We start from the raw sequence: 26,692 nt of genomic DNA on the forward strand, positions 1-26,692 counted from the left end.
CTTTGATTCTAAATCATATGAATGAGAGTTTGAACATGTACCGACTCGGTGAAACTTTGACCCGAGCCACCATGGATTGGTCCATCTTTAGGTTCTCCATTCTTAACATAGTCAACCTTGATGGACTCTATGCCATCACAACCCTCACGTATATAGATCTTTGATACACCTTCATGCTCGGCTCCATCATCCCATTGGTTGCCTCCATTTCCGCCTCTAGCTTCAAACTTTTGTGGCATTGGGAATCGATTTGAATATGATGATAGAAATAGATCGTGTCAACTTTGTAAGTCTGTGATCTAAATTTCTAAATAATGAAACTAAAAATGAAAAGGAAAGTGATGAGAAGTATATTAACAAAGATGGGTTGTACTTTGTTGATATAGGATTTAGCAAGGTGTGAATGTATTGCCTTTTACATGCTCGAATAGGCATGTCATAGTGGAGTAACGTGACCCGTTTCATTCGTTACGCAGGAGATTAAAATACTTTGCGGATATTAATGGTTTCAGACTCTAAGCACTAGCATTGACAAATCTCTCAAAGAGTCTCTCATAATTAAGGAAATATAAATAAATGAAAATTAAGAGAGAAAAGAGAGTGAATCTCTTTATAAAGAAACTCTCACTAGTTATTAAAACAGCAATTCTACACTTGTCTAAAATCTATTGGTTTATATATTTTCATGATATTAAAAATAAATATACAACAATTTTTTTTTTATATAATTTTTGAGAAACTAACATGTGTTTTTATGCCCTCAAGAGCATGATTAACTCATATACTCACTTTGGGGCTCTTAAACATTTTTAATTAGTAAAAGTGATATAAGAGACTGTCATAAGAGACACCATTTTGTTTTGTTCCAATACAAGTTTCTTATTAAGGGGTTCTTAAAACAAAATTATTAAACTTTGTTTTATAAAGATAAAATTGATTTATTAAATAAAACTTATCAAAAGATAACATTTTAAACATAGATTTTAAAATTAAAACATAAAAATAAAGATTGGTACAATAATCGAGAATAATTTGAAAAAAACATCTGAGCTCAGTAATTGTCTCCATCACGTCCAAATTTACGCCATATATGTTCAAACAAATCATCTTTCAGTTGTTAGTACATTGGTCTATCACGAATTCTAGTTCGAACACCCATCATATTGGCGATATTTGTCGGCATATCTGTAGAAAAATTGAGATCGACATGTGAACTTCCGGTGTCTTCTCCTTGTTGGAACTCTGAAACATCAAATTGAGTGTATCCATCTCGTTCGTCTTCTACTATCATATTATGGAGTATATGATACATGCTCTCATTATCTTCCCAATTTTGGCTTTATCCCAAAAAAGTGCTGGATTTTTAACAATGGCAACGCGAGCTTTCAAGACTCAAAAAGCACGCTCGACATCTTTTCGGACAGCTTCTTGATGTTGAGCAAATAAAGCCGCTTTCGGCCCTTGTGGTATTGGAATAGATTGGATAAAAGTTGTCTATTCGGGATAAATACCGTCGGTGAGATAGTAAGCCAAATTATACTCTCTTCCACTGACATAGTAAGTGACTTGCGGAGCATGACTTTTTATTATGTCATCAAAAACAGGTGAGCGATCAAGAGCATTGATATCATTTAAGGTACCTGGAGGTCCAAAAAACGCATGCCATATCCATAGATCATACGAAGCAACCGCCTCTAAAACGATTGTGGGTTTTGCCGAACCACGTGAATATTGACTTTTCCAAGCGGTGAGACAATTCTTCCACTCCCAATGCGTACAATCGATGCTTCCTATCGTCCCCGGAAATCCACGTTGCTCACCAATATGAAGTAGACGTTGAAGATCAGCCGGTGTCGGTCTTCTTAGGTACTCATCGCCGAATAAATATATTATTCCTTTCACAAAATGTTCCACACATGACCGAGTTGTCGTTGCACCGAGTCGGAGATATTTGTCAACAACATCAGCCGCAATACCATAGGCCAATACACGAATGGCTGCTATACACTTCTGAAGTGGAGAGAAGCTAAGCCTTCTGAGAGCATCTTTCTTTTGTCGAAAGAATTCAACTTCGTTGGAGAGTCGATCGACAATACGCATGAACAATGGCTTGTTCATTCTAAATCGTCGTCAGAATAGATTTTGAGGATATGTTGGAGTTTCACTGAAATAATCATTCCATAAACCTACATCGCCTTCTTCACGATTTCTTTCGATATGAACTCGTTTTTTCCTTCTTTTCCTTTGTTCTTCTTGATTACCAATGGATAAATTCTCGAATGTTTGATCAAATTGTTGATCAAGCATTTCATCATGTACATCTACTCCCTCAAAAGTGTTAAGAGAAGAAGATGCCATATATGTGATCAAAACGAAAAAAGTGTTTTGATTTATTTGTGAATAAAATTTGGAACTTGGGTGATGTCTTTGTGAGAAGGAGAGCAGAATAAGATAAAGACTTTGTTAAAAGGATAGAAGAACGAGTGATGACTTTGTGAGAAGGAGGAAGAACTTGTGTGATGTCTTTGTGAGAAGGAGAGAAGAACGTCTTTGTGAGTGAATGACTTTGTGAATTAAAACTTCGCGGATTCAAACACATATATAGAAAAGGAACCACACTATAGTACATGACCACAACAATACAAAGACATGTGTTTAAAGACATTCTGACCACAACATTACAAAGACATGTGTTTTCTCTACTGTCCACAACAATACAAAAACATGTGAAGACACAAACAGCTTGCCTTGCATTATTCTTGTCCGCGACCAGAAAAGACAACACACTTCTCCACTCGATGACACAAACAGCTTGCCTTGCATTATTCTTGTCCGTGACTAGAGAAGACAACTCACTTCTCCACTCGATCACAGCATTTTTGACCTGCAAGTAAAGACAGAACTTAATAAACATAAGCAACAAACATGATGAAACTTAATAAACATAGCAACACACTTCTCCACTCGATCACAGCATGTATATAATCATTGAACTTAATAAACAGAGAGTACAGAGACTTGAACTTAACATAGTAAACACATACATAGAGTACAAAGCCTAGAACTTAAACTACTTTTAGACAACAAGAACTTAAGAAACAAAGAGTTCAAAGACAATGAACTTAAGAAACAGAGAGTACTTAAGAGCATCATAAGCTTAAGACAACAAGTCAGTAATAAGCTTTTTCTTCGGTGCTTCTTCATAGTCAGCCAGCGGTTCCTGTTTAGCAATTAGACTATCAAGTAGCTTCATCTTGGGCAGCCTCTCTTTTGATAGCCAAATCCTCCTTCTTGATGCTCCACATGCTCTCAAACTCAGAAACCGACTTCTCCTCTGTCTTGGTGTTTTGCTTACCAATCCCCTTTGATGCCTTAACACCCGGGGGACGAGTGGTTGCGTGATCAGCTTCAGAGGTTGATGATTGTGCAGCCTCGTCACACTTCCTTTTTTAGAACTTCTCTCCGTTTTAGGAATCCATACCCGACAATTAGAAAGAAGAGAAGGCGAGCACAAAGAGAAGAAGGAAGAGAAGAGAAAGGTTTAAGAGATGATATGATAGAGAAGAATGAGATGTGTTTAATAGAGGAGAAGAAATTAGCAACCAACCATAAAGACAAGACATATATCTATAACACATTCATGACAAACAAAGCATCAATTTCTATCTAAACATAACTATCACAACCTACCAAATCAACTTCTATTTAATACTTCAACTACTATTTATTACCTATCTCAACCATAATCAATCACTAACAAAACATTTATTACCGAACTTAAACCATAACCGGATTCAAAATACTAAATACTTTACTCAATTCAACTGATCAATGAGAAATGTATTACCTCTGTTGTTCGAAGACGCATTCATCTTCTCTGTATTGCTATTCTCCTCCTTTTGCTTGACAACACTTGCTCATTCTATGTTCCATCCATAAGACAAAACACAGAAACATTTCAAAAACAATCAGCGGATTCATATATTAATTGATCAAAACAGTTATTCAATCTCAAGAATCTACATCACAACACCAAGCCATCTAAACCAATAAGAACAGGAAGTAATATACTTGATGTTCATTGAATCGAAATTAATCAAATCCAGTAAAGGAAACAATCGATCAATACACATGAAAGCTCAAACGATCAATACACATGAAAGCTCTTCATCAACAACACCTACAAGATCAAACTTTATATGTCTACAGAACCTAGAAGATCATTTACAGAACCAAAATGGACACATCAAAGCTCGAAAAGGACATCTCTTTAACAGAAACACAAATCATTTACATAACCAAAATCAGAGACATGCAAAACCATAGAGGATTCGAACAACAACACCACAATCAGAGAGATGCAAAACCCTAAAAGTAAAAACCTTTACCTTTCGATTCCACGGAGGAGCAACTGACGATTAGCTTTGCCGTCGAACTGAGCCACCTTCGGTTAGCTTCGATTCACTTCTTCGGCGAGGACCGCAACCAGTTTCCTTTCTTCACTTCGTCGAGGATCGCAACCGGATTTGTTGCTTCACTTCGTCGAGGAGACCACCCGGGGAGTTTAATCACTTCGTCGAGGAGAAGAACCTTCGATTTTCATCGATTAGCTTCGTCGAGACAACGGTTTTCGCCTCTTCGCCGTCGAAGAGAGAAAGCGGATGAAAGCTTCGAAAATGAAACTGATTTTTTTCACCTTTCGTTTTCTCCTCCCAAAACACCTCTCGCTCTGACGCGTGTCCAAGAGGAACCGGTTCTTCTGCCTCTTAATTAAGGAACATTGCTTAGCTTAAAAGTGTTTTCTCTTCTTTTTTTTTAATGCTAAATATGCTTAAGAAACACCTTAAGCGACCGTGATAAACATGGTCTAAGAGCATCTTTAGTTGAGGTTTCTTCCCCAAATTCTCAAAAAAAAAAATGCAGTGAATAAGAAAATTAAGATAGAGAAGGTGGAACTAAAGAAAAAGACAAGAAACGTACCGTTGCGAAGAATCGATTATAGAAAGGTTTTTACACTTATCATATAATTACTGGCTGGATTATATTTTTATTTAAAACTTATTAAATTAATCATCAGTATTATTATTATATGATGAGAAATTAATGGAAAGAAACTGACTCAATTAATGCTGATGCTCAAACATATAAAAAAAGGAGACAAAACTCAAATCAATAGATCCTTTATGGACTTTTGCAGATGACGTCTGACTAGAAATATTTACGAAACTAATCTCAACCGAAAATGAATTAACACAACAAGATGACGATTTAAGGCTTTTTTTTTTTTTTTTGCTTAAAACGATTTAGTCTTTTTCGCAAATAACACTAGTCTCTTATAAATATTACTGTAATTGATGTTGTTACATAGCATTTTAATTTGGATATAAATGTTAATACTCTGTGTAATAATAAATTTTTCTAATAACAATAGTAGAAATATGTTTTAGTGTTAGAATAAATAACAATCTAAATTCAACATCAGATATTAAATAAAAGAAAGCCAAATAAATAAATAATTATATATATATATATATATAATCCAATTCAGTTAAAATAAAATTTTATGGGAAGCAACTGATCCAAAAATAAATTTGTAAGGGTTTAGACTCAAATGAGACAATATCATCTAAACTATTAAAAAAAAAATACAAATAAGACTTAATCATAAATTTTCCTAAATAATCACAATCTAATGCCATTGATTTAAACACAGTAATTTTATACTTTCCTTAACCCATTAATTTCCCATTGTGCAAGTAATATTAATACAATTATGATAATGTCAATTAAGTAAAGTAATAAACGTAATTAATACACTATGCCTAAAACTATTCCCACTTAACCAATATGAAATACTGCGTTAGACCAAAAGAAGTTAAAAATTATTTATTCAATGTTTGTGCCACCGGTAAAAAACATCTGGACAAACTAATGTTATATTTTTATTTCTATTTTTACTAAGATAACTGATGATACATCGGTGATGATTGGTTCAACTGTGGCTCTAAAAATTTAGTTGTAAAAGTTTAGCTGTATGTAAATTGGTTGTACCTGTAAAGTTGTTACTGTAGATTTTTTTTTAGATATTTTTGCTGTAGTTAAATTTGTTGTAGCTGTAAATTATAGGCTGTAAATATTTTTAAAATAAAATATGTAAAATCTGTGATGTATATATAAAATAATTATTTTTTTATCAATTAAATAATTTATATTAATATTTTTTTTATAAATTCTCAAAATTTATTGTTATTTAAAATGTGATATGTAAATAAGATATATTTTATTTAAAATATTTCAGAAATTTTTACAACACTCAAAATTGAATTAAATATTTATAGATGTTTTTAATTATGATTATTTAATTTATTTGATATTATAGATATATTTTTTTATTTGGTCTGACTCTAGTAGAGTGTTTGATCCAAGAGAGCATCTAGTTCGTCACCAACAAATTGGTTCCAGAGCCAAAGTTTTGTGGTTCTTGATTTCAAAGGAGAATTGTTAGGAAAAATAAACAATCTAATTCTCACAGTGGATATTAGATCACAGTCGAAGCCCACTTAGTATATATGAGACTTTTTCGCAAACAACTAATCCAAGAACAAATCTGTAAGTGGTTGGACCAAAAATGAACACTATCGTACTAAGCGAAAAGTTGGACATTTGATGACGGACATCTGGATTTAATAGAGTGTCTAACCCCCACCATGAGTATCTAGTCTAGCTCTAGTAGAGCATCTGGTCCATGAGAGAATTTGGTTCGGTATAACATTAATATCAGAGCCAAGGTTATGTGGTCCTTGCTTTGAGAGGATGCTTGTTAGGATAAATAAGCAATCCAAGTTCTGGTCAACTTCACTGAGTATGAGGATTTTTAGGAACCAACCGACCCAAAAGCAAATCCGTAAAGGTTTACGCCTAAAACTGACAGTATCTTACCAAGCGAAGGGTAGGACATCTTGTGACATAAATCTATCTCTGGCAGAGCATCTAGTTCACAGAACAGAGCATATGATATGGTCATAATACAACGTCTGACCCCTAGGCATATGGTCTGTCACAACAAAATTGTATCAGAGCCAAGGTTGTGTGGTATTTTGTTGGAAAGAATGATTGTTAGGATAAATAAGAAACCAAAGTCCTACATCGGATATTAGACTAGACAAAGTATAATATACAATATATATCTATAGTCTAACTCCACTTAGAACGAGACTTTTTGGAGAGCAACCGATCCTAAAATAAATGTGTAAAAATTTACGTCCTAATCGATCAATATCATAATAAGCGAAGGGTTAGACATCTGGTGACAGACATCTGGATTAAATAGAACGTTTGATCTCCAGCACAGACATTTGGTCCGGCTAATAAGGCGTCGAGCTAAGGAGGCATTTGGCATGTCACAACATATACTATAAAACTTCAACGCTAAAATATAAACCATACATGTTAAATCATAATTAAAGATTAGTGAATTCAAATTTTTGTAACTAAACAATATTTTTAATACTAAATCCTAAAAGTTTTTTTTGGTTAGAAAGCGGTTATACAAAATAAATAATTCTCTTTGAATTCTAGTTAAATAATGGTACGACATAACATGAAGATTCATTTATGCGCGAATGGTACTGGTCTTGTAGAATACAAGACATTATCATGTCTTTGTTTATGAAGGCACTTAATTGGAACTGTCGAGAGATTATGAATGAACTCACAGTCCAAATTCTAAAAGAGATGTATCAGAAAACATCGTCCAAGAGATAATCCTTTAAGAGACAAAAAAAAAAATAAACCTTTGCTGCAGACAAAGTAATCTATGATTTGATAAGTTGTTTAATGTCACTTGGCCAAAGCGGAAGTTTAGTTCTGTTTTTATGGATGATTTCCAATTTAATGTTCTCTTTATCGAATGACTGATGTTGAGGCAGTCATTGATAGAATAAGGGTATGTATGTCTTTTTATGGGGATCCTTTCTTAGAGCGAAGAAACAAAATATGAGAACGTGTTGTATGCTTACAAAACATCTTTTGTGGATTGCTCTTGGACTTTTACCTCACAATTGATGGGTTTCGAAAGCCACATCTGGAAATATTCAAATAATGGGAACAAAGAACCAAAGAAGATGAGAGTCTTCTTTATATTTGGAGCTAGATACACCAATTTGGGCAATAGAGAGTATCTTACTGCATTCTATGTATCAAAACTTTGGAAGGGGCTACAAAGATTTGATCACCATGATTTTGGAACCACAAGTATGTCCAATTAACATACATGAAAGAGATTACGACGTTACAAAGACGATTTAACATTTTAAGCTTTTCTACATTCTTCGAGATCAGAATACAACTAATGATTCTTTAGCTAGAAGTGGAAGATCTTAGCATAGACAATTTTTTATGTTGACTTTTTATCCCGATTTAATTTTTTATACCACTTTTTGTTTGAATAATGAAATAACCGTGTGATATCTCAAAGAAATCCTAAAAGCTAAATCTAAATCTTAACCCCTAACTGTAAAATCTTAATTAATATCAGTGAACACATATTGATTAATTGAAAATGTTCTCGAGTTAGTTTTATTATGTTAATTAAAATTATATTTGAACATTCACATAGTTCTATATTGTTTTATATGTTAATATAAATTTTCATGTGTTTGTCTTGTAGAAACAATATTGTTCATAGGTATTGTTCGATTTAGCAATCTTCACATTTAATTAGCCTATAAATAGACACGTTACTATCGTTACATTATCTGTAAATATATTAAACTCTCGTATAAGATACGGAAATAAATTTAAAAGTGAATCAAGAAAAGAAGAAACAATTATAATTGATTATAATAATTTACTATTGTAGAATCTATTAACAAATAAATAGAGGTATATTTTAAAAAAAACTGAAGTAACTGATGATCGTATAACAAATTACATTTCTTAAAATAATAGGGCTAAGTTGAAAAATAATAAGTTAATAGGGCTTAAATTTTTTTATAAATGTTATTAAAGAAATGCTCTATACTCTTACTTGGTGTTATTGTTACACTTCATTTTGGTTGTACTAGTAACTTGGTTCAACATGTTGGGAATCCATTTAAAATACTTTTTTTCCTATCAATATTGTAAAACACATTATTACGTGTCACATAATAATCATCAATCATACCCTACGTATTAATTGAGAAATATTTAAAAAGTTGTAACCTTAAATTTGTATTAATTAAAAAAACCTTACTTAGGTTTCACTTAATTAGAATATCAATTGACCTTACGTGGCAGCATAACAAGCATTTAATAATATGTAAGTCTAAAGTCAACTCGCTAGGGAAACTTATATTAACCCAAACATAAAAGTATATGATAAAAAGTATAAATAAACCAAGCTCGAGACCATATTCACTGCATATCGATAGTTACATATAATTGAGAGTTTCCTTATTATAATACTTTTAATCATTGTTTAGGAAAGCAACCTACCAAGAATGTGGATCTTCTACCTCAAATATCGACAATTACGTATAAATGATAGTTTCCTTATTACATATAGAATTTAATACTATTAAATTAATACTCTTATACATAAATACCCAATATAATTCCCATAAAGGTAGAATAGAAGGGAAAATATGGAAATTTTATATTTAAGATGCAAAAACTTTGTCAAGTCAAGAATTAAAAATATTTTTTGAGGAGTTAAGAAAATTTTTAGTAAATACAAATTGTATTAGTTAATGGTAATTATAGACGATGTTAACCTATAAGCTAATCATATTTAAACGATAAGTATCACTAACGATACCGTCATATTTCCAACTAGCAAATCAGCCAAAAACCCCGTTTGGTTTAGTGCTTTGAATAATGAGATCTATTTTTGCAAATTATTTTTAGATTTAATTATAAAATACAAAAACCTTTTGATTATATTACGTACGATTTAGTATAAAAAACATGTTTGCAAACTATCTACGGTTTAGTAATTTGAATTATGGGTGTTTAATTCGGTAAAAACCGGACCAACTAAAACCGAACCAAATTGAAATATAAAAATTAGTTTATTTGGTAACACTGTATAAACCGAATAAATGTTATTTCTAGAAACCATGATATATAGATATGGTTCAGTATATAAACCAATCAAACAATATAAACTGAATAAACTGATTAATTAAAATATAGTAGTATAGTTTTATGTAAATTACATAATATAATTATATACATGTAATTTAGTTTATTTATATGATCTTTGATATTTGAGACGTTAATATGAATAATTGGTTATTCTTAAGTAAAGGCCTTTTTAACATATATTTGTCTTAATCTTTTTTTGTTTTCATCTTATGAATCTATAATAACTAATTTATTTAAAAATTATTTTAAATAGTTCAATATAATAGAAAAAAACATTCTATTTAAAAATTAATATTGTATTTAATAAAATGGATTCTTAATCATACAAAATTAAATTGACAAAATGTTATAAAAGATAAATATATTTTAAGTTTTTTTGGTATAAAATTGAATAAACCAAAAATCGACAATATATATACCAAACCAAACCATGATAAATATAACTTTAATATAGTATCTAGTTTTTGTAACCAAAATATTAAAAAATCAAACTGAGACCACACTAAAATTTAATAAAACAAAAACTGGTTGTATATAAACTGAAACCAAACTAAAACATATATGATTTTAATATAGCATCTAATTTTTATAAACCAAAATGTCGAAAAACTGAGTCGAGACCAGACCAAAATCCGGATTGAACAACTCTATTTTAAATATATGATTTTTATGCATGTCTCACCCAACGCAAAGCGTGGATATCATCCTAGTTATCCATTAAAGAAAAAAACAACTCACTTGCCGATGATAAACACACAACAGTAATAGAAAGACGACTTCCTTATCAATTGAGAATCCCACAGACTAATGGAAGCATATCTTTGATTCACTCACACACGTTTGATCAAGTAGCAGTTGTATATGCAGCTCTACCAACACAAAAGCTGAGACGATAACTATTTTTCTTTGTGATGAACCAAATATGATTTAATAAAGCTTCATCTTAGTTCTTTAAGTAGCAATTGTATATATGCAGCTCTATATTGAATCATTGGATATTATTTCTTTTAATTGTTTCTGAACTCATTTAATATATATAGCTTTCACAATTCTATGTTAATTCCGGCCAATATAACTTATGATAGATCTTACATATGTATACAGTATACTCTATATATCATGATCCTCTTTTTAGAAGTTGATTTTAGCCATGTTATACAATATCGATTACTTTATAAATACAACAAACATACACAAAATTAAATAAACCTGTCTATATTCTGACCGATCTGATTTCGTTTCGGAATCCTATTGCAATTGTCAGAATACATGAAACACCATTTTCTTACTTTCCTCTATATAATTTTATCTAGAGACTACTCCTTTTAAAGATTTTACAGCCATTAAAGCGTCAGGTAACATATTTTAGTACGTTGCGCATCATAATTTCAGAATATGAATATATTTACATGTTTGTATATGTGTGTGTATCAAACACATGCATATTTGTCTAATTGTCTTAATCACTTTTATACCCCAACTAAGGAAAGAAAAGTTTACAACCTCGCTCTTCAATCTTGATTTTTTAGAATCAAATCATCTATAAAGACGAAAACAAACGTGATTTACGAAAGAAGATTTTATTGACTTTGTCAGATATAATTAAGCTTTTCTTGATAGTGGTAGAGTTTTTGTTTTGATAGGTAATTGGCTGATCGCTATGACTATGATTTCAAACTTGTGAATATGTTATAAAGAAAATTAAAAGAACTAAAAGAAAATTAAAGAAAAAAGTTGAAAAAAAAGTACTTTTCTCTCTTTTGCTTTAGGGAAAGAGCCAAACAGCTTGCAGTGACCACTTTAAGTTTCGTGTTTCATTTCATCAAAGTATATATCCAAGATATCACCATAATATAATTTTCTAAGCATGTTTTCAGTGGTAGATGTTTTGGAAAGTGAGTCTGCACAAAGACTATAAAATTAATTAATATGATGCCTATACAAAAAATTCAGGATTTTAAGTGAGTAACAAATGAACGAGACTGTAACCTTCAGATGTATTCATGAGTCATGCAAATAATTAAAAGGCTATAGAAGATCCAAACCGTACGAAATGGTAGATACTAATCAAAGAAAGATACGGAGAATATATTGTATAATATTATGTGAGACAAAAACAAGATATAAAAGCAAATTAAAAATCATATGAACAGATTTATATTGTCCATATATGATCATGATTATTGTCACTTACCAAAAAAATATTTATGAAAATTCATCGAATTGTTTTACGAAGGTATTATTGCCTCCATGCATCTGTTTTTTTTTACAAAAACATTAGTTTTATTGACAAAGCCCATGATATTCTTCTTACTGACAACATCCAATTGTTTCAAGAAAAGTAAAAATAAAAATCCCCCAAAATATCATTACATATCAAGCATTTAATCAGCAAAAAAAGAAGAGAAATATATGAAGAAGCACACAATCAGATTAGTTTTTAGCTGAACTCAATCATTTTTTTCTGCTGATTCAAGTTCTTATAAAACTTCTTTATGAAATCATCAGCCGCTTGGTCCACGTGTCCGTTAGCCACGTCACCATTTTCCGGTGTTAACGGAAACGGTGAGTCCGTTACTCTCAACGGCCTCACCAAAGGAGTCCGACCAAACCCGGGAAAGTAAGGAGACAAAGCCGCCGACAAATACGCCGGAGTAACGTTTCCTTTGTCACCAACGCCGTTAAGAAGCTCAAGAACTGCTCTAGCTGCGGCAGCGTCGTCGTCGAGCGTCTGAGGCGTTTGACCACACGCGAAGAGATTAATGTGGCTCTTTTTCTTCATGAAACCAATATTGGGAAAGGGGAAAGAGTAGTTTGGAGTATTGCTGCAGCTAAACTCGTATTCTTGTCGTTGAGGTGCGTTTGCGGCGGCCGACGAGGAAGTGGCGGCGGCTGGGACACGGCGACGGTGGTGGAACATGAGGTTCTTGCCGCGTTTTAGAGTGGCATTGAAGTCAGCGATGAGTTTGTGTTTTGAGACGCCTTTACGGATCATGTACAAGAGAAAACGTACGATGTTCCATAGCTTCTTGCTTATTGGTTCGTTTTGATCCATTAGATCTTTAGAGGGTTTTTAGTGAGAGAAAGAAAGAGAGAGGATATTGTAATATTGGTTTTTGAGATTTGATTACTTGTGAGCTAAGGAGAAGAAATGTGAACGTTTTATAAAGGAAGAAATAGAGGTGCTAAAACGTGCAAGATATTATATAATAAAGATTATAAAGACAAAGCAAAAGCTTATTGGAGCATAATTATTGAATCCATGTCACTTTAAAAGAAAACAAACTTTGTTAATATGGATTAATTATATTTTATTTTACAAGTTTCCTTAATTAGGATGTATGTTTGTTGTAGCCTCTGATTAAATTTTGAAATGATCAAGAACGAAATCAGAGGTCTTTCCTTAATTTGTTTATCATTTTGCATTGGATTTGTCTTAACTTTCGTAATCTGCTTTGTTATCAGTTGGGAACCAAACCCTGTCGAGGCTAATCATGTAGCCTGATAGAGAGCGGAAGCTAATTAACGCAAAGATCAAGGGTTTGATCTTTGAATATCGGTTTCTTGTCCTCGAAGTTAATTCGAAAACAAGATGGATAGGTCGCAAATACTCTTCGCAGTGCTCGTTAAAGCTCTTAAGGGCCGCGAATACTCTTCGCAGTGCTTGTGAAAGCTCTTAAATAAAATCAATATCTTCTATATATCAAAAGTGTTTGTTTACAAAAACCAAAGCCCCTATTTATACTAATCGAATTAAGCCAAACCTAAACGAGAAAAGGAGATTTAACTTTTATCAAATCCTAACAATAAAGGAAAGAAATCAATAGCTTGTAACCCAAGTAACGCCTGCAACAAAGAAGCCCATAACAATGTCGGTGACGTGATGATACGCAGCATCAGGTTCCCCCTGGTTGAAGAGGATTCGTCCACGAATCCGGATCGTCATTGTCACTATGAAATGGGGTAAGGTGTTTCACGTTAAAGACATTGGAAGTGTGGATATGATCTGGAAGACGCACACGATATGCATTAGGATTGATGCACTCTAAAACTTCAATGGGACCAATCTTCTTAGACTTAAGCTTATTGTATTCTCGGAGAGGGAGACGTTCCTTGGTAAGGTAGACCAAAACGAGATCTCCAGGAGCAAATATAACCTCACGACGTTTCACATCAGCTGCACTTTTATGTTTTGCGGAGGAAACCTCAAGGTTTGTGCGAGCTTGTTGATGGATGACCTGCAAATCTGTAAGAAAATCAATGGCTTCACCGTGATGGCGAGTCTTGTCTGGAACAATAGACAGATCAAGAGGACCCCGTCGAATGAAGCCGTACACCACAAAAAACGGTGAAAAACCCAAGCTTCGATTAAGAGCGTGGTTGTGGGAGAACTCCGCTTGCCCGAGCTTAGTATCCCACGATTTGATATTATCACCCACAAGACATCGCAGAAGATTTCCCAAGGAGCGATTTGTGACTTCGGTCTAACCATCGGTTTGAGGATGATACGCAGTACTCATATCAAGAGAAGTATCCAAGAGTTTCCACAAAGAACGCCAAAAGTGGCTTAAGAAACGGGTGTCACGATCGGAGACGATCGAAGAAGGAAGCCCATGGAGTCGGTATACTTCACGGAAGAAGAGAAGAGCCACATGAACCCTATCTGTTGTCTTCTTGCAAGCAATAAAATGAACCATCTTGGGGAACCGGTCGACGACCACGAAAATAGAGTCATGGCCCCGTTGGGTACGAGGTAAACCCAAGACAAAATCCATGCTGACATCAGTCCAAGGCTGTGTAGGAATAGGAAGAGGTAGGTAGAGACCGGCGTTAGAATCCTTTCCTTTCGACTGTTGGCAAATCCGACAACGCTCTACAAATCTCTCAACATCCCGGCGCAGGGATGGCCAAAAATATGACAAAGTGACTAGCTGGAGAGTTTGATCGCGTCCAACGTGTCCTTCGTTATGGAGCTCCGCGATTATTTTCTGGCGCAGACTACACTCAGGCACACACAAACGGAGACCTTTAAAAAGAAAACCGTCTTGAATTGTGTAATCTCCAGTTAACGTTTGTGCAGCGTCACCAAAAATACGAGCGAAAAAAGGATCTGTGGGATAAAGATCAGCGAATGATGCAAACCCTGTCACAGACGTATGCATGGTGGTGAGAAGGCTATGGCGACGGCTCAGTGCATCGGCGACACGATTCGTTTTGCCGAACGGGTGTCGTATTGAGAAAGTGAACTGCTGGAGATAGGAAATCCAACCAGCATGGCGAGCTGAAACTTTCGCTTGGCTATCCAGATGCCGTAGAGCATCATGATCCGTAAAGAGGACAAATTCTCTATGAATCAAATAATGACGCCAATGTTTGATTGCCTGGACAATCGCGTAAAACTCCACGTCATATGTACTATAACGTCCTCTCGCGCCTGCTAGTTTCTTGCTAAAAATGCCACAGGCCGTCCTTGTTGACTTAAGACGCCACCGATGCCGAGTTTGGAGGCGTAACAGTGGAGTTCGAAGGGCAAAGAGAAGTCGGGGAGAACGAGTATTGGCGCCGAGGTGAGCTTCTCTTTGATCAACTCAAAGGCATGTGTTGCTTCGGGTGTCCATTCAAACTTTCCGTCACGCATACAACTTGTGATTGGCGCCATAATCGAGCTAAAGTGGTCGACAAATCGCCGGTAGAAGGATGCAAAGCCATGGAAACTTCGAACCTCCGAGACTGTCTTCGGTATAGGCCATGATTTAACGGCCTCAATTTTGGCATGATCGACAGCTAGCCCCTGGTTAGACACCACATAGCCAAGAAAAAGTACTTCTGACACACCAAATTCACACTTCTGTTTGGCGGCAAATAGTTTTTTCGATCGCAAGACAGTAAGGACTTGGCGAAGATGCTCCGTATGGTCAGGGATGGAAGAGCTGAAGATAAGTATATCATCAAAATAGACGACGACGAACCGTCCAATGAATGGTCTCAATGCTTGGTTCATAATGCGCATGAAAGTACTTGGAGCATTAGAAAGACCAAATTCAAAAAGGCCTTCATGGGTTTTGAAAGCCGTCTTTCATTCGTCCCCGGGTCTAATATGTATCTGGTGATAACCACTTTTAAGGTCGATTTTGGAAAAAAATTTTGCCGAACCAATTTGATCCAAAAGATCATCCAAGCGCGGAATCGGAAACCGGTAACGAATTGTAATTTTGTTGATTGCGCGGCTGTCCACACACATACGCCACGAACCATCCTTCTTTGGTATTAAGAGAGCAGGTACGGCACAAGGACTGAGACTCTCCTTAATGTGACCCTTTCGCAAAAGATCTTCGACCTGTCTACGTAATTCTTCATGCTCAAGTGGGCTCATGCGATACTGTGGTCTATTTGGTAATGTCGCCCCTGGAACCAAGTCGATCTGATGTTGAATATCTCGAAGTGGTGGAAGTCCTTCCGGTAGTTCAGTAGGGAAGACGTCCGCAAAGTCAGTAAACACTGATGTCAACGCCGGTGGAGGTGATGACTGGGCATGCCGTTGATCCGTGGTTGGGACTATGGCGAATGTGTATCCTTCAGTCTGAAGTTCTTTCATGAATGTTGTATAAGAACAGAGGAGAGTAGTTGTTGCTGAGGTGGTCGGTATCGAGTGAGATGGAGGAAGAGAAGGTGTAGGAAGCGGGTCTGGCGCTGGAGAAGTAAGGGATGGTAGTGATGCTGACGGCTCTTTTGACGGAAGTAGAACGATCTTTTGTGAATCCCAGATGAATCTGTAAGTATTCTTTGCGCCATCATGTATAATTCGTCGATCATATTCCCATGGACGGCCGAGAAGTAAGTGACAAAAATCAATTGGTGCAATGTCACAATACATGCGATCTCGGTAATGTGGCCCAATGGAGAATGGTACTACTGCCCATTGCGTAATACGGATATTTTCCGTATTATTAAGCCAGCCAAGATTGTAGGGTGACAGGTGTTTTTCTCGCGTGATGCCGAGCTTGTCTACTGCTTCTTCAGAAACTACATTACGGCAGCTTCCCGAATCAATGACAAAACTGCAAATACGGTCCTTAATCGTACAAGTGGATCGAAAAATATTAGTGCGCAACCACTTGTCATCCTAAGTCACTGGTACGAGGCATGCTCGACGAAGGACGAGAAGGCGTCCATGATCTCCGGAGGTTTGTTGGTCAGTGTGGTCGTCGGTGTTGTCTTCCTCCTCCTGTGAATCATAAACCTCCTGTTCATCGATTGTATCGTCAATAAGGAGACCACGGCGTGTAGCATGTGGGCAAGCCGTTTGATGGTGCCCTTGTTCACCACAAGAGTAGCAACGGATGGCATTGGGGCGCGTATACCTACGCAACGGTTGTTCGTCTTGGATGGTTTGTTTGGGTGTGGAAGACGCGGCGTCAACAGGTTCTTTTGCTGCGGAGGTGTTGCTCCCCGATTGCTCTTGTGGCCGAGAACGAGTTGAAGATTGCGACCAGTTCGATGATCATGTCTGTTGCTCATAGGATGCAGCACGCCGGTGAGCTTCTCCTACTGTCAAAGGGTCAAATTGTGCCATAGCCGTCTGTAGTTGGGGCCGTAGGCCACCAATGAAGCGAGACACTAATTGGACTTGACTCTCGTTGATCTCACTACGCATAAGTAATAGTGCGAATTCTTCCGCATAATCGTCAACACTACGATTGCCTTGTCGTTGATTTTGTAAACGCGTATACATGGTGCGTTCGTAGTTGTGTGGAAGGAAGGTCTGTCGTAAATGTTTGGTTAGTTTCTCCCATGTTTGAACAGGTAGTTTTCCTGTTCGGGACCGTGTTGTCTTTAATTGTTTCCACCATGTGGCTGCATGACCACGGAATCTCATGGCTATGAGTGGAACACGTCGAGCTGGAGGTACTTGCTTAAACTCGAGTATCTCTTCGACCGAAATCAACTAGTCAACGAGATTATCGCCACGGAGGCCACCGTGAAATTCTGGTATATCAACCCGAAAACTTCGTTCCCAACGGTTATCATAGTTATCTTGTTGTTGTAGATCCTCAAGGAAAATGCGGTGATGTTGATCATCCTCGTCGTCTTCAATTGGGTATTGGTTCTGGATCCTATGTTGCTGACGTTGGTCATGACGCGGGGGCGGGAAAAAGTGTTGTTGTTGATGGAGTTGGTGCCAAGGTGGAGCTCGAGGGTGTTGTTGTTGCGGTGTAAGGGGTTGTTGTTGAACTCGATGTGGAGGGGGACGGTGATGTTGTGGTGGTGGTAGCGGATGTTGAAGTTGGTCTTGAGCAACTGGTTGGTTTTGAACACCCAGTTGGCCTTGCGGATCCACACGAGCTGTTAAGGCGGTGGTTAAGGCTTCGATGCGTGCTGCCAACGTGCTCGCCGTGTCACCTAGCTGCTGGAGAGAAGCTTGGTTTTCCTGCTGCATCCCCACAAGTACGCTTTGTAACTCAGTCCAATCCATTGCGGATCATTCGATGTCGCCACCTCCGGTTTCCGTTTTCTTTGTCATTGAAAACGTGAAGTTCTTCCCGAAACGTTCTGGCTCTGATACCAACTGATAGAGAGTGGAAGCTAATTAACGCAAAGATCAAGGGTTTGATCTTTGAATCGGTTTCTTGTCCTCGAAGTTAATTCGAAAAAAAGATGGATAGGTCGCGAATACTCTTCGCAGTGCTCGTTAAAGCTCTTAAGGGGCGCGAATACTCTTCGCAGTGCTTGTGGAAACTCTTAAATAAAATCAATATCTTCTATATATCAAAATTGTCTGTTTACAAAAACCAGAGCCCCTATTTATACTAATCGAATTAAGCTAAACCTAAACGAGAAAAGGAGATTTAACTTTTATCAAATCCTAACAATAAAAGGAAAGAAATCAATAGCTTGTATAACCCAAGTAAAGCCTGCAACAAAGAAGCCCATAACAATGTCGGTGACGTGATGATACGCTGCATCATAGCCTCAGTCAGAGAAGGTAGACAGTCAGGGTCTGGTCGCGAGGTTTATCAGAAGAGCTGTTTACTTGCATACTCTACTTTCTTGTTGGAGCCTTAACTTTTGTTTTCAGTGTGTAAAATTTTCACAAAGTTAACCAAAATAAATCTTTTTTTTTTAACACAAACCAGAATAAATCTCTTAACTGGTGATCTTTATTAACCAAACACAAAACACTTTCAACAACGAGGAAATACAAAGCATTTATTGTTTGAAAGGTGTTGGCCCTAAAATTCACTTAGGTCTATTTTCCGGAGATGCTCTCGTTTCCCTGTGGGATTCTTTGTATCGCTGGGTGAGATACGCTGAACATGTGATCGCTGGATATCTATTCATTAAACATAGTCAAAGAAGGTTTTAGATACACTTTTATTGGTCGAAAGTCTTAATATAACAAGGTGAAGAGGTTGATGAAACCTTACTTGGGAAGATTGTTTTCGGACTGGCATGTAGGAAGACATTCTATTAGACAGTCGTGACTTGGACTCAAGAAGAATGGAATCTGCGATGAGATAAGATTAAACCCGTTCAACACAATCTTTCATTGTTGAGACTGATAAAAACGACACGGTGGCTAAAAGTTCTTCCACAATAAACACAAAAAGTGGACATGTGAACAAAAGTCAACATAAACTTGATACTTACGGAATATCGGTCCTGACCATTCGAAAGTACTCTATGCATTGTGGATCTGTACGTAAAAAACAAAAAGAACTTGAGAAAATTGTGAGCTAAAACCTTTACAATGCAACAAATTAGTAAAAAAAAGAATTGGCGAATAAAAAAGGGAGGCTAAGCTTAAACAAAAGAAAGTTACTTAAAAAGGCCGTTGCTCCAACGCTCCAGCACGTCACCAAGATTCACAATATATGCTCTGTACAAAAAGGCAAATCAGATAAAACAACATTTTCTTATGGGAGCTGGTTAGGGATAATGAACCTAAAATAGATAATGAACCTAAAACCAACAATTCTCATTAATTATACCCATCGATCGAAGGTACATATTCCCACTTCTGAGGCTTCATGTCTTTATCCTTACATATCTGCCATCAGATACTAGAAATTTTTGCTAACCTGGTCACATCAAAAATTGTATGACTAGTGCAAACTGTGTAGTACCTGGAGCCCCATTACACCATCTGTTGCTAAGAGAGTCATCATCCCATGATCAGTATGTGCTCCGCACCCATATATACCTCTAGAAGAATCAGACATCCCACCTAGTTATAAGGCAACAAAAAGAAAGATGAAGATTACTGGTAGTGTGAGTACAAAGCGTGCGGCTAAGAAAATATACATCACCTTCATAGTGAAGCAACCGCATATATGCGATTGGGTTTTCCAGCATCTCTGAAGTATTAAAGTAGTCCGCATCCAAGTCTAGCGCCAATGCCAGTATTCTTGCAATAGCCTTACAAACCTCCTGGTCACACGTATTGGAAGAGACATAATCAATTATGAATATATTCATTGTAAATATTGAGTTTAAGATATGTTTCGATAAATTTAACATGGTCGTATTAGAGCTAAGAATTCTAGATCTTGCCTCAAAGTTATAATTATAGATCTAGGCCAGCACAAAAAAGGCAAGCAGGCTTGATATCCATACATACAAATCTGAAGAAAAGAAACTTACAGTAATTCTGGGTGATAATTCTCCATGGTCATCCGCCATCCGGGCAAAACATCTACCAAATATATCTAAAGTATAAATTCAAAAAAAAAACATTTAAAGAAGAGTATACTAGGATATAGCAAAAATTAACCAGAGTCAGGCCAAATGTTGGGTCTATAGAATGGCTTAGCTTTAAGGGGATCATCTTTAAGACCTTATGTTCCCATGAAAAAACTTTCTTTGTTGTAGTCTCCTAAAACCATAGATTACCACAAGATTGAGATACTTCAACAACAATTTTTGATTAAACTAATTAATTACACGAACCATGGATTTGATTCTGCTCAAGGGCTGGTGAATAGCCTCGATGCGTTTCGTTTCTCAAGGCTTTCATCTTATCCTCCAAAGGAAGATCAAAGAATTTCTTGCTCTGCTCGAAAACCTCTTCCTTCAACTCCTCACTTATACCATGGTTTATGACATAGAAAAATCCACAATCCATACATGCCTGGAAAATGACACCCCCATAACAAATCACAAACTGTTATCATCTTTGTTAAAAAAATAAACAAATAGAGACTGACCTGTTTAAGCGAAACAGCTGACTGAAGAAGATCAAAGTTGGCGAGATCTAAGCATGTAAGAGGTAAAACTTTGTTCTCCATCTTTCGCATTCTTATTGATGACTCCTGGAGGATAACAAGGTCTATTAGGATTTCAATGATGCCACTCCCGTATTATTTATCATCCGCAAACAATTGTGTCACATTCTACATTTTAAAACTTCAACTAACAATTATTAATTACTACTAATCCATGTTGTAGTTTATTGGCTTAATTAATCACGTTCATAAGGTGTATGTCGATGTCCATTTACTTAAAAGACAAACTATTTGGTCCGTAAAATTTAGATGACACGCAAATATCTTAACAATGATTCAGTACTTGGTTAAAGCTGTTGTAGTAACAGGAGTACAGGACTATAATTATCAAAACTAAGAAGGAGACGCTTCCCTTGTCCTTACTTTCTCCAAACTAATGGAGCCACCGTTTGTTCTAGTGACCGCCGGTGCCGGAGACGCTTCCCTTGTCCCTACTTTCTTTCTTTCACTTCCGAAATGCCACCGTCTACACGGTTTAAATCACAACCTTATCCTAAACATTAAAATTTTCGATTTACATGTCAACTTTATCCTAAACAGAAACATGAACCAGTTAGAGATAGTCATTGTTGAGTGTAATAATCGCCATAACTGAAGAAAACGAAAGAAAAAAAATTGTGTTGGGCAAATCTTTTGTAAAGAAATTGCATAAAAGTTTTGGAAAGCTAAATGCACTAGAAAAAGATCATCATCATCACATAACATAAACAAATAAAAAGCAAGCATTTCTTGAGTTTACAAAAAAAGTACTGTCAATGTGTTTCACAGCAACATCAAAAAACAACAACATAGACTGTCTTGCAATAACAACCACGAGGCAAAAGGTCCCTCTGTAAATTAAAAACAGATTATTCAAAAGTACACATAAATCTCAAAAAAAGGACCAATTGATGAACACAAAGCAGATACAATGAGCATTCTCTTCTTCATTGAGTACTTTCCAAGCAACAGCTCTCTCATATGAAACTGGTCTCCCCACGCTTGAGATACATATCCCACCTTGAAGAATCCCGAAACCATAAACCAAAACATCCAATTAAAGTCAAATAAAAGTTGATATCAAACTACTACACAAATCAGATCAGAACATTGTTGAAAACCTGTTGCATAATCTGTGGGAACTAAGAGCAGAGAACCTTTCCTCCATTGTCATCAAATATCTTCTCTAGAGAGATATCTAGCAGAGAAACCAATGTAGTCTCAAACATGTCAAGTCCTGCCTGGTTTGCAAATGTGAAGACTGGCATGGCCTAAACAAAAAGGTTATAAAAGGATCAGTGAACAAAACAGTCATGTGCTTGATATTTGAGTTAGTACCTTCATTGAGCAGCAGATGATAGCATCTGTGTGATGCCAAAGGTTCTTGAGAATAGATTCACTGCCTTCACCGTTCGATTTAAGCAGCTCAACGCCCATGTAGCTCCTGTAACTCTGGCAGATCCAACGAGCAAGCGTTTGGGCTTCAGGAGTACCCAAAGGAGTCCGTAGACCGACTTGTGAACTGATGTGAGAAGGAGAAAGAGCCAATGAAACTCTCTGAACCGGTGAGAGGATACCACGAACATACTGCCTAGCCATGGATGCTACATGTTCTTGCATATGGCTCTCTACACCAAACTCAAATGCTATTGTCATCACAGATATCGCACATGTACCGGAGTTTCCTGATTGGTCAGTTGAGGCTTTTGTTGTTCTGGCTGGACCAATCTCCAGTACTGAAACAAGATCCAAGGCTTGGTTTGGACTAGATACTTCCAGATTTTAAGGTTCAAGACAAGCTTAAAGAGCCTGAAAAAACTTAAATGGGGAAAACATTATTTTTTCTAACCTTTGAGGAGTCAAGAGGGATAATGTGAAAACCAGAAGGAAGCAGAGGTGCATCATCAGCAAAAGAAGCATCAATTGCGCAAATATAAGTTCAGCCCATGTTCCAACAGCGTTTTCATCCATACCGCTACAAAGCTGATCACAAGAGGAATGTATTATCAGTGGTCACGTTGGGACGAAAATAATATTACATGATGTGGTTTAGGACCCAGTGGGATTATGGGCTTCCGCCCGAAACATCCTAGTATTAAAAAAAAACAAAACTGATGCAGAAAAAACAAACTAACGTACTTACTTGTAAAAGGAAGATGTCTCTTGCGACGATTGCATCTTCAGGGAATGACCAAGACCTTCTAACTTGATGGCTTCCATGAACTAACAACGAAACACATACCAACCATTATAAAAAGAAAACAATCAAAGGAGTGCAAAAGAAACTCGAACTGACCTCTTCATGCTCAATAGTATGACCAAGTGGAAGTATAACCTGCCCTCCGAATCCTCCAACTCTGGCACTACAAGGCCCCACTTTAGCAGCTGCTGCCAGATATGCATCAATGTTGTTGTCAGCCCATTCTGATCTTTGCTCCCTCAAACACCTAAGCAGGATTGCCGGAGGGACATTCTAAAGTTGCAAAACCCAAAACAAATTAGTAAGAAAAAGTTTTGAAACAAACATAAATTGATTTATAACAAAAAAAAAAGATGGTGCAGTGACCTGTAAAAGCATGGAGGCTTTCGCGCAGGGGCGGACCCAGGAATAAATATGTGTGGGGTCAAAAAATATTAAAGGTGACACTGGTGAGTTTGTCTGGAAAACATAGCCATTGGAAAACATAAGCTTCAAACCCATCAGCTTGTCTGGAAAAGAATTCACAGTGATTGTGACATCATCCATGCTATCTCCTATTAGCGACCATCCTTCATCGGTGAATCCATTAACAGCCTCATCAAAGCCTCTGTAAGAAAAAAAATGTATTAGACAGCAAATATAGTTACAGCAAAACAGTCCTACTATGCCGCTGGTGCACAGAGACTTAAAGAGACTTCCAGAGTTAACGAATTAACAGTATCCAACCTGCTTAGCCTCTGACTTAGAGCTCGTAAGGAAGCAGGACACCATCCCCAGCCATTGACACTATTGATTAGGGGTGGGCACTTTACCCGATATCCGAAGCCGCACCCGAACCCGATCCGAAAAACCCGAACCGAAATCCGAACCGAAGTAGCAAAATATCCGAACATATGTATAATTAACCTTATATTTCTAGTTTACATCTCTCATTTTATATAAAATATTTATATTGATACTACACATACTTTAAGTTCATATGATATACATACAATTACGGAGAAAATGATTTGCTATTCACTTAAAATGCATGTCAAACTTTTTATTTCAAGAATTAACAAAAAGTTACATCCAAAATTTAAAAACAATAACCAAATTAATGTCTTTTTAGTTTGAAAATGTTATGTCCAAATCTATTAATCATTCAATCTATTAAAAACAAAAAATTAGTTAAGTGAAAGTTATATATTTAAATACAAGAAATTTGAGAAATGAAAATTTTAATATTTTTTTTTCAAAATCTAAATATCCGAACCCGATCCAAAATAACCGAATCCGAACTAAAAATACCCGAACCCGACCCGAACTACAGTACTACCTGAACGGGTCCTACACCTCTATACCGAAATACCCAAAAATCCAAAACATCTGACCCAAACGGGTACCCGAACGCCCACCCCTACTATTGATAGTCTGAGAACTGTCTTGAGCTATTTTTTTCCACAGCGCCTTTAAGAAAATGTTATATACATCTTTTAGTACAATAGTTGCAAACATCAGAAAGCAATGTTAGGACTAGACAGGTTCTAAGTTCACTTACTGCCATTGTTGTCTTCTGTGCAGGTACTTTCGGTGACTCATAGAGAGGGCGCAAGACCTCAGGCACACTACAAGCCTATTTAATACTCAAGTTTAAGATTAGCCCATGTATTGAATAGCATGGGGGTTAAGGTTGCGTCGAATGAAAGGGGGTTAAAGTTGCGTCGAAAATAATGTGATCTATTCACTAACATAGTAAGACTGTTTTGCTGTAATTATATTTGTTGTCTAATACATTTTTCAATCGATTTCGAGAATTTTCTTTTCTTTTAAAGCTTTTATGATTTCTGATTTTTTTATGCAATTTAATTATGTTCTAATTCTTGGTCTGATATGAAAACTCTTTAAAGAAAAGCAATACTTGGCTAAACTAAAGATTTGATTTTGTGTGTGGTGTTTTTCACCTCAGTTTTCTTAATCATAACCAATCACAATTATTTGTAGTCTTTGTATACAAAAGCCTCAACTATGGCCAAGTTCGGTAAGGTACGAAACTTTCAATTTCTAAAAGCATTCTCATTCCTGCATTTTAGTTAATGCGAATCTTAATGATTTTGTAATTTTTTTCTTTCAACAATGGTATTATTCAGTAGTTTCACAGAGTGAACTTCAATACAATAATACAAAGGTTAATATTCAGGGATTAAAAATAAGCTATTATAAATTAGTGTGTGGACACATTAAATTATACGCGATGGAGTTAATAAATTTAGTGTGTAAACACATTAATTTTTAAATGATTGTGAGACGATCATGTCAACATTCTAATTTTAAATGATTGTTAGGCTGTCATGTGTCAATTAGTGTGTAAATACATTTATTACAAATGTTTCTGTTTAATATATAGGGGATTACAATATTCAACATTGATCAGAGTTCAAGTGTGAGTATCCTTAAGCATAGAGGTCGACCTATAAAAGTCTTCAACCATTGGTTGATTTGAATGACTTAAGAAATTGTTATATATATATAATACATATGTCATAGATTGTGTGATACAAAGAGAGGTGTTTATGTATTATCGACGCAGGTCGTGTGAGATTTTGGGAGTGTAAAGATGTTCGTACTAGCTATGGAGGATGAAACTGGGGCAGGGGTTACAGAGAGGTGCTTAGAACATCTTTATCGCATAAAAAAGGGGTTCTTGAGGCCTGGGCCCCACAGAAATTGGAGATATACGGCTCTTCTGTATGCAAAATAAAGAACGTGCTTTGTTCGTTTCTTGCACTGTTCGCGGGCCCCACTAACACGTGGCGGCCCGCGATTGGTTCCCTTTTTTTTTTAAATCAGACAAAAAAAACAAATTTAAAAAACCTTTAGTGGGTTTCAGAGATAATGATGCTCTCGTATACTATTGACACATGGTTAGATGATTTTTTTTTGAAACACATATTCATTTAAAGCAAACACAAATGTTTGGTGGGGCATTAAGGCCTAACCCAACAGACAAGACATGTTTCGCTAGTCTATCTGCCACAAGGTTTCTTTCACTTGAGATCCAACAGAAAGTGATACAATCAAAGGAGGAAGACAAGGATAGGATATCAGCCGCAATTCCATACAT

The 26,692-nt window shown here is 36.2% G+C and overlaps 2 protein-coding genes, 1 long non-coding RNA gene and 1 pseudogene across 3 annotated transcripts; all 4 read right to left on the reverse strand.

Moving 5' to 3' along the window:
* Positions 1 to 485: 485 nt before the first annotated feature.
* LOC125583518 lies at positions 486 to 4,989 on the reverse strand. The gene is made up of 4 exons (XR_007320539.1): positions 4,389 to 4,989; positions 3,848 to 3,922; positions 1,641 to 2,884; positions 486 to 1,242 (listed from the first exon to the last, which is right to left on the reverse strand). It is a non-coding gene; the product is annotated as an uncharacterized LOC125583518 (long non-coding RNA).
* Positions 4,990 to 12,318: 7,329 nt separating this feature from the next.
* Positions 12,319 to 13,361, reverse strand: LOC106428590. The gene has a single exon (XM_048750548.1). It carries the CDS (start codon positions 13,181 to 13,183, stop codon positions 12,569 to 12,571), a length of 615 nt encoding a protein of 204 aa, XP_048606505.1. The 5' UTR covers positions 13,184 to 13,361; the 3' UTR covers positions 12,319 to 12,568.
* A 5,903-nt stretch (positions 13,362 to 19,264) lies between these two features.
* LOC106428605 lies at positions 19,265 to 24,250 on the reverse strand (annotated as a pseudogene).
* Positions 22,532 to 26,692, reverse strand: LOC125575448 (homeobox-leucine zipper protein ATHB-15-like). The gene is made up of 7 exons (XM_022700246.2): positions 26,568 to 26,692; positions 24,115 to 24,196; positions 23,686 to 23,862; positions 23,533 to 23,612; positions 23,239 to 23,364; positions 22,728 to 23,154; positions 22,532 to 22,660 (listed from the first exon to the last, which is right to left on the reverse strand). Exons 1-7 carry the CDS (start codon positions 26,690 to 26,692, stop codon positions 22,532 to 22,534), a joined length of 1,146 nt encoding a protein of 381 aa, XP_022555967.2.

This window comes from Brassica napus, chromosome C3 (assembly GCF_020379485.1).
Source record: "Brassica napus cultivar Da-Ae chromosome C3, Da-Ae, whole genome shotgun sequence".
In the NCBI taxonomy this organism is placed as follows: Eukaryota; Viridiplantae; Streptophyta; class Magnoliopsida; order Brassicales; family Brassicaceae; genus Brassica; species Brassica napus.